At 54.8% G+C, this 13887-nt stretch overlaps 1 protein-coding gene across 1 annotated transcript in view; it reads left to right on the top strand.

The window, feature by feature from the left end:
- HABP2 (hyaluronan binding protein 2) overlaps nt 1-13887 on the top strand; it is a 41398-nt gene that overhangs the window by 21733 nt on the left and 5778 nt on the right. Inside the window, exons 8-9 of the mRNA XM_073556643.1 lie at nt 6095-6419; nt 6970-7112. Of these exons, the coding sequence (XP_073412744.1) occupies nt 6095-6419; nt 6970-7112 (468 nt within the window). The remainder of the gene's footprint in view (nt 1-6094; nt 6420-6969; nt 7113-13887) is intronic.

Below are 13887 nucleotides of genomic sequence, written 5' to 3'. Positions count from 1 at the left end.
CATTGTGGGGAATATCAGAGGGACGGGCCGTGCATTGTGGGGAATATGGGGGGACGGGCCGTGCATTATTGGGAATATCGGGGGACGGGCCGTGCATTGTGGGGAATATCAGAGGGACGGGCCGTGCATTGTGGGGAATATGGGGGATGGGCCGTGCATTGTGGGGAATATGGGGGGACGGGCCGTGCATTATTGGGAATATGGGGGGACGGGCCGTGCATTGTGGGGAATATCAGGGGGACGGGCCGTACATTGTGGGGAATATCGGGGGGGACGGGCCGTGCATTGTGTGGAATATCGGGGGGACGGGCCGTGCATTATTGGGAATATCGAGGGGACGGGCCGTGCATTGTGTGGAATATCGGGGGGACGGGCCGTGTATTATTGGGAATATCGGGGGGACGGGCCATGCATTGTGGGGAATATCGGGGGGACAGGCCGTGCATTGTGGGGAATATGGGGGGACGGGCCGTGCATTGTGGGGAATATCGGGGGGACGGGCAGTGCATTATTGGGAATATGGGGGGACGGGCCGTGCATTGTGGGGAATATGGGGGGACGTGCCGTGCATTATTGGGAATATGGGGGGACGGGCCGTGCATTGTGGGGAATATCAGAGGGACGGGCCGTGCATTGTGGGGAATATGGGGGGACGGGCCGTGCATTATTGGGAATATCGGGGGACGGGCCGTGCATTGTGGGGAATATGGGGGGACGGGCCGTGCATTGTGGGGAATATCGGGGGACGGGCCGTGCATTGTGGGGAATATCGGGGGACGGGCCGTGCATTGTGGGGAATATGGGGGGGCCGGCCGTGCATTATTGGGAATATTGGGGGACGGGCCGTGCATTGTGGGGAATATTGGGGGACCGGCCGTGCATTATTGGGAATATCGGGGGACGAGCCGTGCATTGTGGGAAATATGGGGGATGGGCCGTGCATTATTGTGAATATCGGGGGACGAGCCGTTCATTGTGGGGAATATCGGGGGACGGGCCGTGCATTGTGGGGAATATCGGGGGACGGGCCGTGCATTATTGGGAATATCGGGGGACGGGCCGTGCATTGTGGGGAATATCGGGGGACGGGCCGTGCATTATTGGGAATATCGGGGGACGGGCCGTGCATTATTGGGAATATCAGGGGACGGGCCGTGCATTATTGGGAATATCGGGGGATGGACCGTGCATTGTGGGGAATATCGGGGGGACGGGCAGTGCATTGTGGGAAATATCGGGGGGATGGGCCGTGCATTGTGGGAAATATCGGGGGGACGGGCCGTGCATTGTGGGAAATATCGGGGGGACGGGCCGTGCATTGTGGGGAATATCGGGGGACGGGCCGTGCATTGTGGGGAATATCGGGGGCCGGGCCGTGCATTGTGGGAAATATCGGGGGGACGGACCGTGCATTATTGGGAATATGGGGGGAGGGGCCGTGCATATTGGAGAATATGGGGGACGGGCCGTGCATTGTGGGGAATATCGGGGGGACGGGCCGTGCATTATTGGGAATATCAGGGGACGGGCCGTACATTGTGGGAAATATCGGGGGCCGGGCCGTGCATTGTGGGAAATATCGGGGGGACGGGCCGTGCATTATTGGGAATATGGGGGGACGGGCCGTGCATTGTGGGGAATATCAGGGGACGGGCCGTACATTGTGGGGAATATCGGGGGGGCGGGCAGTGCATTATTGGGAATATCGGGGGACGGGCCGTACATTGTGGGGAATATGGGGGACCGGCCGTGCATTGTGGGGAATATCGGGGGACGGGCCGTGGATTGTGGGGAATACGGGGGGACCGGCCGTGCATTATTGGGAATATCGGGCGACGGGCCGTGCATTATTGGGAATATGGGGGGACGGGCCGTGCATTGTGGGGAATATGGGGGGACGGGCCGTGCATTGTGGGGAATATCGGGGGTCGGGCCGTGCATTACTGGGAATATGGGGGACGGGCCGTACATTGTGGGGAATATCGGGGGGACGGGCCGTGCATTACTGGGAATATGGGGGGACGGGCCGTACATTGTGGGGAATATGGGGGGGACCGGCCGTGCATTATTGGGAATATGGGGGGACGGGCCGTGCATTGTGGGGAATATGGGGGGACGGGCCGTGCATTGTGGGGAATATCGGGGGACGGGCCGTGCATTATTGGGAATATCGGGGGACGGGCCGTGCATTGTGGGGAATATGGGGGACCGGCCGTGCATTATTGGGAATATCGGGGGACGGGCCATGCATTGTGGGGAATATCGGGGGACGGGCCGTGCATTATTGGGAATATCGGGGGACGGGCCGTGCATTGTGGGGAATATGGGGGACCGGCCGTGCATTATTGGGAATATCGGGGGGACGGGCCGTGCATTGTGGGGAATATCGGGGGACGGGCCGTGTATTGTGGGGAATATCGGGGGACGGGCCGTGCATTATTGGGAATATGGGGGGACGGGCCGTACATTGTGGGGAATATCGGGGGTCGGGCCGTGCATTGTGGGGAATATCGGGGGATGGGCCGTGCATTGTGGGGAATATGGGGGGACGGGCCGTGCATTGTGGGGAATATGGGGGGACGGGCCGTGCATTATTGGGAATATGGGGGGACGGGCCGTGCATTGTGGGGAATATCGGGGGGACGGGCCGTGCATTGTGGGGAATATGGGGGGACGGGCCGTGCATTGTGGGGAATATCGGGGGGACGGGCCGTGCATTGTGGGGATTATCGGGGGGACGGGCCGTGCATTATTGGGAATATGGGGGGACGGGCCGTGCATTGTGGGGAATATGGGGGAACCGGCCGTGCATTGTGGGGAATATCGGGGGACGGGCCGTACATTGTGGGAATATGGGGGGACGGGCCGTGCATTGTGGGGAATATTGGGGGGACGGGCCGTACATTGTGGGAATATGGGGGGACGGGCCGTGCATTGTGGGGAATATGGGGGGACGGGCCGTGCATTGTGGGAATATGGGGGGACGGGCCGTGCATTGTGGGGAATATGGGGGGATGGGCCGTGCTTTGTGGGGAATATGGGGGGACGGGCCGTGCATTGTGGGGAATATCGGGGGGATGGGCCGTGCATTGTGGGAATATGGGGGGACGGGCCGTGCATTATTGGGAATATCGGGGGGACGGGCCGTGCATTGTGGGGAATATCGGGGGGATGGGCCGTGCATTGTGGGAATATGGGGGGACGGGCCGTGCATTGTGGGGAATATGGGGGGACAGGCCGTGCATTGTGGGAATATGGGGGGACGGGCCGTGCATTGTGGGGAATATGGGGGGATGGGCCGTGCATTGTGGGGAATATGGGGGGACGGGCCGTGCATTATTGGGAATATCGGGGGGACGGGCCGTGCATTGTGGGGAATATCGGGGGGATGGGCCGTGCATTGTGGGAATATGGGGGGACGGGCCGTGCATTGTGGGGAATATGGGGGGACAGGCCGTGCATTGTGGGAATATGGGGGGACGGGCCGTGCATTGTGGGGAATATGGGGGGATGGGCCGTGCTTTGTGGGGAATATGGGGGGATGGGCCGTGCATTATTGGGAATATCGGGGGGACGGGCCGTGCATTGTGGGGAATATCGGGGGGATGGGCCGTGCATTGTGGGGAATATGGGGGGACAGGCCGTGCATTATTGGGAATATCGGGGGACGGGCCGTACATTGTGGGAATATGGGGGGACGGGCCGTGCATTGTGGGGAATATGGGGGGACAGGCCGTGCATTGTGGGAATATGGGGGGACGGGCCGTGCATTGTGGGGAATATGGGGGGATGGGCCGTGCTTTGTGGGGAATATGGGGGGATGGGCCGTGCATTATTGGGAATATCGGGGGGACGGGCCATGCATTGTGGGGAATATCGGGGGGATGGGCCGTGCATTGTGGGGAATATGGGGGGACCGGCCGTGCATTATTGGGAATATCGGGGGACGGGCCGTGCATTGTGGGAATATGGGGGGACGGGCCGTGCATTGTGGGGAATATGGGGGGATGGGCCGTGCTTTGTGGGGAATATGGGGGGATGGGCCGTGCATTATTGGGAATATCGGGTGGACGGGCCGTGCATTATTGGGAATATCGGGGGACGGGCCGTGCATTGTGGGGAATATCGGGGGACCGGCCGTGCATTATTGGGAATATCGGGGGTCGGGCCATGCATTGTGGGGAATATCGGGGGACCGGCCGTGCATTATTGGGAATATCGGGGGACGGGCCGTGCATTGTGGGGAATATCGGCGGGACGGGCCGTGCATTGTGGGGAATATCGGCGGGACGGGCCGTGCATTATTGGGAATATTGGGGGACGGGCTGTGCATTGTGGGGAATATCGGGGGGACGGGCCGTGCATTATTGGGAATATCGGGGGACGGGCCGTGCATTGTGGGGAATATCGGGGGGACGGGCCGTGCATTATTGGGAATATCGGGTGACGGGCCGTGCATTATTGGGAATATCGGGGGACTGGCCGTGCATTGTGGGGAATATCGGGGGACTGGCCGTGCATTATTGGGAATATCGGGGGACGGGCCGTGCATTATTGGGAATATTGGGGGGACGGGCCGTGCATTGTGGGGAATATCGGGGGACGGGCCGTGCATTGTGGGGAATATCGGGGGACGGGCCGTGCATTGTGGGGAATATCGGGGGGACGAGTCGTGCATTGTGGGGAATATCGGGGGACGGGCCGTGCATTGTGGGGAATATCGGGGGGACGAGTCGTGCATTGTGGGGAATATCGGGGGGACGGGCCGTGCATTGTGGGGAATATCGGGGGGACGAGTCGTGCATTGTGGGGAATATCGGGGGGACGAGTCGTGCATTGTGGGGAATATCGGGGGACGGGCCGTGCATTGTGGGGAATATCGGGGGGACGGGCCGTGCATTGTGGGGAATATCGGGGGGACGAGTCGTGCATTGTGGGGAATATCGGGGGGACGGGCCGTGCATTGTGGGGAATATCGGAGGGACGAGTCGTGCATTGTGGGGAATATCGGGGGGACGAGTCGTGCATTGTGGGGAATATCGGGGGACGGGCCGTGCATTGTGGGGAATATCGGGGGGACGGGCCGTGCATTGTGGGGAATATCGGGGGGACCGGCCGTGCATTGTGGGGAATATCGGGGGATGGGCCGTGCATTGTGGGGAATATCGGGGGGACGGGCCGTGCATTGTGGGGAATATCGGGGGGACGGGCCGTGCATTGTGGGGAATATGGGGGGACGGGCCGTGCATTGTGGGGAATATCGGGGGACGGGCCGTGCATTGTGGGGAATATCGGGGGACGGGCCGTGCATTGTGGGGAATATCGGGGGGACGAGTCGTGCATTGTGGGGAATATCGGGGGGACGAGTCGTGCATTGTGGGGAATATCGGGGGACGGGCCGTGCATTGTGGGGAATATCGGGGGGACGGTATATGCCAGAATGAAATAATAAAACATCCTCCATCTTCTAAGATCCGTGCCGGATCATTTCTGAGACCTCTGCTTGCTGTCAGTGGGAGCATTCTTATTTATATGGCGGATGTATGGATATTCACTGCTCCAAAAAAATAAAGGGAACACATAAAAAGCCCAAAGTAACACTAAGAGTCAGTGACACTTCTGTGAAATCAGCGCTGACTGTGGTTCTGTTCCTGACATGTGTCGGCCCAGTGTGCAGGGTGACCTTGTTTTCTGGAGCAGTGTATATCTTAGTGGTTTTACTGCTGAGGGTTTGTTACTATTTTATCCGGTACTCGGGAGATATCAGCAGCCCCTCAGGGCCGATACACTGTGACAGCCTGTTAGGGCAGGAGAATGCTGTTGATGGCTGTCTACACTGATACACTGTGACTACTCCTCAGCTGTGAGAAGTTTTAGGCTCATACAGGTTATCAGATGTTGAATATAATAAATAATGTTATCTTTTACTGACAGCAAGCAGAGATCTCGAGGTAACAAAAAGTGTCATTTTCATTTCTCAATTACCAAGCTTAGTTGTATAACTTGGGGAACCACAACTCCCAGCAGACTCTCATGCTGAGAATTGTAATTTTCGGAATGTTGGAGCCTCCTGGCTGCACAATGAGCGGAGGAGCATCACGACTCCCATCATCCTCTGACTTCTCCTGTTCTCTAGTTCCACGTCTCGGTGTGACGACCACACTGAAGCCGCCCAATTCCGCAGCACCGCCCACGCGGAGCTCCAGCGCCCCGTTCTCCACCTGTGGCCTCAGAGAGCTGCCTTCTAACACCCGGGGAAGGATCTTCGGTGGGTTTAGATCTCAGCCGGGCAAACACCCGTGGTTGGCGTCATTGCAGCTGAAGAGCCCCGTGGCATCGCTTCGCGCCGGGCATCTCTGCGGTGGCACTTTAATTGCCGAATGCTGGATCCTGACAGCTGCGCATTGTGTAAAACCTCTGTAAGTAACTCAGATCATCGCTCTGGGGTGAGACTATGGGGGCGTCCAGAATGAGAGAAATATGGCTGCTTCTTTCTAGACACAGCGCCCCCCCCGCCCACAGGATGTGTGTGGTATTACAGCTTACTCCGGCATATCACATATTCAATCACATCGCTTCACTTTCTCCTGTTTTCTATAAATTAACTCATTTATTATATAACTTGAAGTTTAAGATCTCTGATTGCTGTCAGGGAATGGAAACTTATTTATGGAAAACCTTAGGGTTAGGGTTAGCCTAAGTTTGTCACAATTGTAGCTAGTCTAGACAATGCTCTGTGAGCTAAGCTCACCACAGCACAAGTCTCCTCCTGCGCTAACAGTTTGTTACATTGTATCAGTGCAGGTAGAATGTGTCCTGGAGTCCTGGAGGTCAGCAGATTGTGCAGACTGGCTACAATGGGCACATCTTGTGAGATCAGACTGGGGTTCAGCAAATAATCGTGTTCCCAAGCACTGACAGCAAGCAGAGATCCTGATGGCAGGGTATTAGTAATCGATGTGTCCGCAGGTCTCAGCCAGGTCTGTGGCGAGTGTCACTGGGTAAGCTGGACATTCAGAAGAAGGAGACGTTGGAGCAGATATTCGATGTGGAGAAGATAATCATACACGATGATTTCCGGGAAGAAATCTTCAGTCTCCATAATGATATCGGTGAGTGATGGGTCCGGGGCGGAGAGGACGCAGATGAGAGCGGAGAAACAGCCGCAGGAACTACAGATCCGCTGCCAAATTATGGGGAAGCCGAATACAACCAGTATGGCCGCAAATACTGATACAGTAGCAGCCGCCACCCAGCTTTTCCAGCCCCCTGAACGGAGTCCGCTAGAATGTACAGAAGGTGGGATGGAAAGTTCTGCGACTTTCTAATAGACTCGTCATTCGTGGGGTTGTTAAATGACTTTTCATCTTAGATTTCGTGACTTTTGCGCACCAAATTATTCAAAATTCTGCACAAAATCAAAACTGTTCCATTGAAATATTGAGGCGAGAAGCTGAGCACCACAAAAGACCAGGAGACTGTGGCAGGGCCATGGGTCTGCTGCTCAGGGTCTTACCCCGATATGTCTGGACCGCGAGTCCTTCCCCCCCAGGACCGTTCTCTTACGGACGCCGTGCGTCGGTGTCTCCTTGTAAGTTCCAGTGAAATGTCGCACATGACGCTTTATCACAAAAGTTTCTGAGATGAAAAATAACTTCTCCAGGAAGAATCTGGAGGACACCTGCCCAAAAATGTGACAGTCGCAAAAAGTAAATACACTTACACACAAACACATGAATTACAAAAAAAAACAAACGCGCCTTCAATGGCGAACAGAGAAAAAAAAAACAAGTGAAGAAGTCGAAAATAATTTCAAATCAGGCGCAATTAGAAGATGAATTTAGAGCAAAAACCTTAAAAATGGAAAAACTAAACCAAAAGTCGGAGCAAATGCCAAAATGACTGATAAATCTGATAAAGACCTCTGCTGTCAGCAGATCAGAAACAGTCTTGTTTAGATCCACAGACTGAGAACGCCTCTCGATTCAGCATTTGTCACAGCTGAGAGTTTGTTACAATGTATTCAACACTCATCCGGGAACTAAACGGAGCAGCGCAAACCGTCCTCCTCCTGCTCTGATGGTTTGTTACAGACTGTGTTGACCTAAAAGGAGGGGAAGGTAACCCCTTAACGCATTTCCTCAGCCCCTCTTAACCACTATAAATTAGACACTGAGATCGAATGATGGGTGAAAGTCGGTCACAGCTTTATTAAACTTCTTTTATAAAATTTAACAACCTTTTGTAAACAGGCACTTGGCTTTCTTAAAACGCGCTAGCCGCTCAATGCCCCGCTCCATAGACGCAGGCAAGTCAGCCGGCAAGCCGTAGCTTCGTGACATAACTTCTCCAACGCCACGGAGGATCCTGACCTCAGACAGGACTCCGACCCCCACCCATCAACAGCAATGCCTGCTCAATGCCATCTTGGAGACCAGAGAGGAAGATATCGAGCCCGATATCATTCAAATGTACCCCATCGGGTCTCAACAATGCAGCATTGTCCCCTTCCAACTGTCTATGCCTAACCACTACCCCAAAACGCTCACGAACAAACTTAGAAATCCGAGCGTTTATGTTCCTCCTGGTGCGCTCCACGGCTATACCATCCCTCGCTCCTTGCCACACTGCCCTTGGAACGATTTCTGACCATACGAAAACTAATTCTTGAAAAAAACCATGAAATCGCTCCATGTCGGCTCGCATCATCGTAAGGAGCTCCGCCATTTTGTATGAACATAAATCATTTCCCCCTGCATGCAAAACCAAAATTGTCGGACCCCTGGTTCCTCTTGAAATCGACACCATCTCTGGGAGAACTTGCGGCCATTGCAACCTCCTGATGCCTCTCCACATGCAGGACACATTTCGGAAGCCTAAGTGCCTCCCACCAGGGTGGGTGGCACTCAGCTCGCTGTGCTGCCCAAAATATGTACGAGTGTCCCAGCAGCCATACCGTTGGTCTAACCGGATCTGCAGAAAGAATTGAAGCGTTAGTACAACAAATCTGGACGAATGTACCTAGCAAAGCACGCTGAACGCCACCTCCAAATCCGCCGAACTTCATCATCAGGCAAACCTTCCTTAGCAGCCTCCGTAGCAGCCCCAATGCGAAAAGAATGTGTGCCATAATCCCGCACATCCACTCCCACCCCCGTCAAACATTTATTGAACACCGCCTGGAATTGGTATCTCGTCAATGGCGACGAATCTGCGTGCGTGAAGAAAAATTCACCACCGCATCTAATATCCAAGTATCCCGTCAACAAACCCACCGGGCACGTTGGGGAGTCAGACGCATTCAACAACACCCAAGAGCCCCGTCCCAATGTATCAGTCTTGGACTTCCTTATGCGTACCCGCACCGCTGTATCCAAGAAAACCACGTCCCCAACTAATAACCCACACTCTGAACCGTGTTTTCCCCTCGGAACTAATTCCCCAACCCTTAACGCTCCAAAAAATGCTAAACTGAACGCCGCGGATATGAGAGTCGCTTCGAACTTTGAACTACAGACCTTTTGCGAAATCTCTATCAGCTGGCCCAGTAAGGCTAGCGAAATAGGCCGCCGACACTCACTAGTAGGATGAATCCTCTTCCACCCTTTAATGGCCTGCCTAATAATAAAGGATTTCGTCACATCCCCCCAACCTAACAATTGAAAATGAAAGGCAATACCCGACAAACGCTGCTGAACTGATGTCCCAGACAAACCCCTATCCCTCAAATGGCAGAGGTACTCTATTACCACTTGCAATCTCGCCTCCCCGCAGTCTTGCACCAGCCTGGAACCCGCCAGTAAACACCATTCCTTCCACGCCTTACCATAAGCTTGCCACGTAGACGCAGTCACCGACGAGCGAACCAGCGACATCAGCTGTTCGCGACCACCTCCCACAGGTGCAGCGGACATCGAAAAACCTCCTGGAGAGCATTGGGGCAAGAACCTGATAGCACCTGTAAATCAGGGGGAATGGGAAAGTTAGACATGCAAAGATCACTTTCTTGTACCAATTGAGCTCGAAGCCAGATATTAAATCTCAGGCTCAATAAAGCCAACCGGCGCAGCAGGCTCAATACCGGCTGCGACTTGGACGACATATGATTGATACATCTAGCAACGTGCAAATCAGCGGTCTGCATATGAATCTCCTGATTGCTGAGTAACTCACCCCAAAGTTCCATTGAAACGACTATCGCAAAAATCTCACATAACGTCCCGTCCCGACATAACTCCGAACTCCGCCAAACCTCCGGCCACGTCTCCCTACACATTCTGTTCTCGAAAACCGCCAAAAAACCAGTCTCTGTATCTCCTGTGAAGCGTAATCCCAAATCGCGAGCCATGCGGCAGGGCAACATGAAACAGGTATGACCATTGAACTGTTCCAAAAACGACCGCCACACTTCCAAATCTGCCTTCATAGTCCTTGTAACCCGCACCCTGTGATGAGGGCTAGACGCACCTTTAGTAGCTAATGATAGCAGCACGGTGGCTCAGTGGTTAGCGCTGCAGCCTTGCAGCGCTGGGGTCCTGGGTTCGAATCCCACCAAGGACAACATCTGCAAGGAGTTTGTATGTTCTCCCCGTGTTTGCGTGGGTTTCCTCCAGGCACTCCGGTTTCCTCCCACACTCCAAAGACATACTGATAGGGAATTTAGATTGTGAGCCCCATCGGGGACAGTGATGAAAATGTGTGCAAACTGTAAAGCGCTGCGGAATATGTTAGCGCTATATAAAAATAAAGATTATTATTATTACTATAGCCTCCGCGAAAAAACCCTGCCCACTGGCATGATTCTGCTGGCAAAAACAAAGAGACCTAACAGCGATTGCATCTGTAAAAGAGTCACCTTGTTAACTGACATGAATCCATCAATCAACGACATCAATTTTTGAACCTTCTCACTGGGAAGACTGTACACCATTGCGACCGTATCAATTTCAATGCCCAAAAACGATAAAACTTGCACCGGGCCGATGGTCTTCTCTTGGGACAATGGCACACCAAATCTATCTGCCATGCTCGTGAAGGCCACAAGCAACCTGTGACATAAATCAGATCCCTTTGGGCCAACAAAAAGAAAATCATCCAGGTAGTGGGTAACGGAGCTGCTCCCCGATTCCCATCTCACTACCCATTCCAAAAATGAACTAAAAAGCTCAAAATAATAACAAGAGATAGAACATCCCATAGGAAGACACATGTCATAGTAAAATTCGCCGTCCACTCGGCAACCTAGCAGATGAAAACAATCCGGGTGCACTGGCAGCAAACGAAACGCCGAGTCAATATCCGATTTTGCCAACCAAGCACCTTCTCCCGCCGTTCTGATCAACGTTACCGCCCGATCAAACGATGCATAAGACACCGATGCATCTTCGGGCGAAATCCCGTCATTGACGGAACACCCTTTCGGATGCGATAAGTGATGTATCAATCGAAACGAACCCGTCTCCTTCTTTGGAATAACCCCTAACGGCGACACTCTAAACTCCGAAAACGGCGGTATTGAAAAGGGGCCCGCCATCCTACCAAGACGAACCCCCTTTTGTATCTTTTCGACAAGAACCTCTGGATGTTCCCGAGCCGATTTCAAATTCGCCGGGAAACCACTGCATCTTTGCAATTGGAACGGAATGAAAAAACCCTCAGAAAAACCAAAACGCAGCTGACCTGCCGCTTCTTTATTAGGATAGCGGTCTAACCACGGTCCCATCTCGACTACGCTCACCGGCGTCCTTCCTATCAGTTTGTTGCGGCTTACTTGGCAACTTTCCTGCCGGCCGCGAACATTTACATGCTGGATGGGAACCGCCGCATGCCGAACATTCGTGCTTAAACTTACAAAGGCTGTAGAATCTGCAGTGCCCTTCATTGAACAACCAACAGGCACCGGGTCTTCGCACGACCACTGAACTGGAACCTGTTGCGCTTTGTCCAGCAGCCGCTGATGGAAAGGGAGATGGCCTTTGTGTCATCATCAACCTTAACCAAACCTCGGTCGCTTTCACCCCCCAACCAATATCTGGATGGAGAGCCAATCTCCTCCGGAATTCTTCGTCATACCGCCACCATGCTGATCCACCATGAGCCTTATAAGAGTTATAAATCAAATCTTGGTAAATAAAAAGCTCCGAACAACGACCCGGATGCTTCTGACCCATAATGCAACCCAGCACTGCAAAAGCCTGCAACCAATTGTTCATCGTTTTCGCCACCTTCTGGCGCCCTTTATCCGTAAATCTCTCAAACGTCCTCCTCTCCTTATCCACCGTATGTTGATCCACAGAAATTAGCGACCAAATATCTACATAACCATTATTCCAAATTTTTGTTTTAGTTTCCTCATCGATGTGCGACCCAAGCGCACTCACCCCACAAAACATGGTATCTTTATATACTCCCGCTGGCGCGGTATCAACTTTTGCTTTGTCTTGTGCAACACCGGATGTTAAGGGCAATTGCCCAATCAACGCCTTCAGAGCTGAAAGAACCACAGCATTATCCGCACTTTGCAGTCCCAAAAGGGAACACTCACCCGCGTCCGCTGATGGAGGAGGGACTGCCATCGATGGAGGTACTCCGGCTCCTGGACACCTCTCCTGGCTGAACGTGCTGCAACTTGTAGCCCTGGGAGGTACGGCCATCTCGACCAGGCTGAAAGTCCTTGACCGCGCCCTCGACTCCCGATGACTAGGAGGAGGGCCCTGGCCATGTTCAGGACTCGCAGACGTGCTGGACACCTCCGACACCGAAGATGGGGAGCCACGCCTCGAGGACCGATGATGATGACGACCACGAGAAGGGTCCCTGCGCCCCGACCGCCGGGACCTCTTCCTATTCCTCCGAGGTGTGCGACGCTCCCGCCGCGACTGTGGGGACGACGAATAAGAGGACGAGGATCTCAGGCGCCTACGCCTGTCCTCCCTCCTGATTGGGGAACCCCTTAAATCCGCATTAACCCCTGCAACCCCTTCCGCAGCCACCCTGTTCTGGGCCTGCGAAAACTGGGCGTCATTAGACGTAGCCACAGTGTCATCCGTATTTAAGTTACCCCTTGTGGCACTAACAGCCATAATCAAGGGCGGCTGTGACGGGCTTGACCCCGGCTGCTGCTGAAAAGCTGGTGGTTGTCCATGTCCCCCCCCTAATGGCACCGTGGCCTGTGCTCTAATTGCCTCCTCCGCCGACCCTGCGGAGGAGGTGCTATTCCTGCCCCCCATAATGTGTCCCACCGCTGGGACCGACAGCTCCCCACTGCCCTGACCCCACACCTCCCTCCCTGTGCCCGATTCCCTGGGTACCGCACGTGAGGCGCGCACGCTACCACTGCTGCGCGCTGCCGCCAGGGACCTAGTCACTATGTCCTGCAGCGCCGCCGACTCCTCACGTGCTTCGGCGCCAGACCGGAAGTGAGGGGGCGGCGACTTCCGCCCTGCCGCCCGCCGCCCACGCAGCCCAACAGGCACCGGTGAGGCCTCCCAGAGACGCAGAGGAGGGCGGGTACGGCGCCCGGACCGCCTGCCTCCTCCCTGCCCCCCCGCCGCCGGCCGCACACACTGAGCCGCAGCGGCCGCGGCAGGGGTGACCGCCGCTTGAACCGCGCTATGGGGCCTAACCGCCGAGGACAGGTGAGCGCTGATCCCTTCTATCACTGACCGAAGCCAGGGCTCACCCTCCTGCAGCACCCGAGCTCGCAGGGCCTCAATCAGAGGGTCTGCCATCTTCCTACCAGACAGTGCTAAAAAAGCACTTCCAGGACCGCAGTGAACGGAGGAAGAGGAAAGGCTGCCAACCTCCAAGGACTTTATATACGTAGGAAGGGGCTGTGCTAGTCCCTTCTTTATCCCAATTGGCTCCCCCATACTTAAACCCCACCTC

Source organism: Dendrobates tinctorius, unplaced genomic scaffold (genome assembly GCF_039654945.1).
Source record: "Dendrobates tinctorius isolate UK_male_01 unplaced genomic scaffold, ASM3965494v1 ptg000236l, whole genome shotgun sequence".
NCBI classification, from domain to species: Eukaryota; Metazoa; Chordata; class Amphibia; order Anura; family Dendrobatidae; genus Dendrobates; species Dendrobates tinctorius.
Note: the sequence above shows the minus strand (reverse complement) of the source record. Positions and strands in the feature narration are given on the sequence as shown.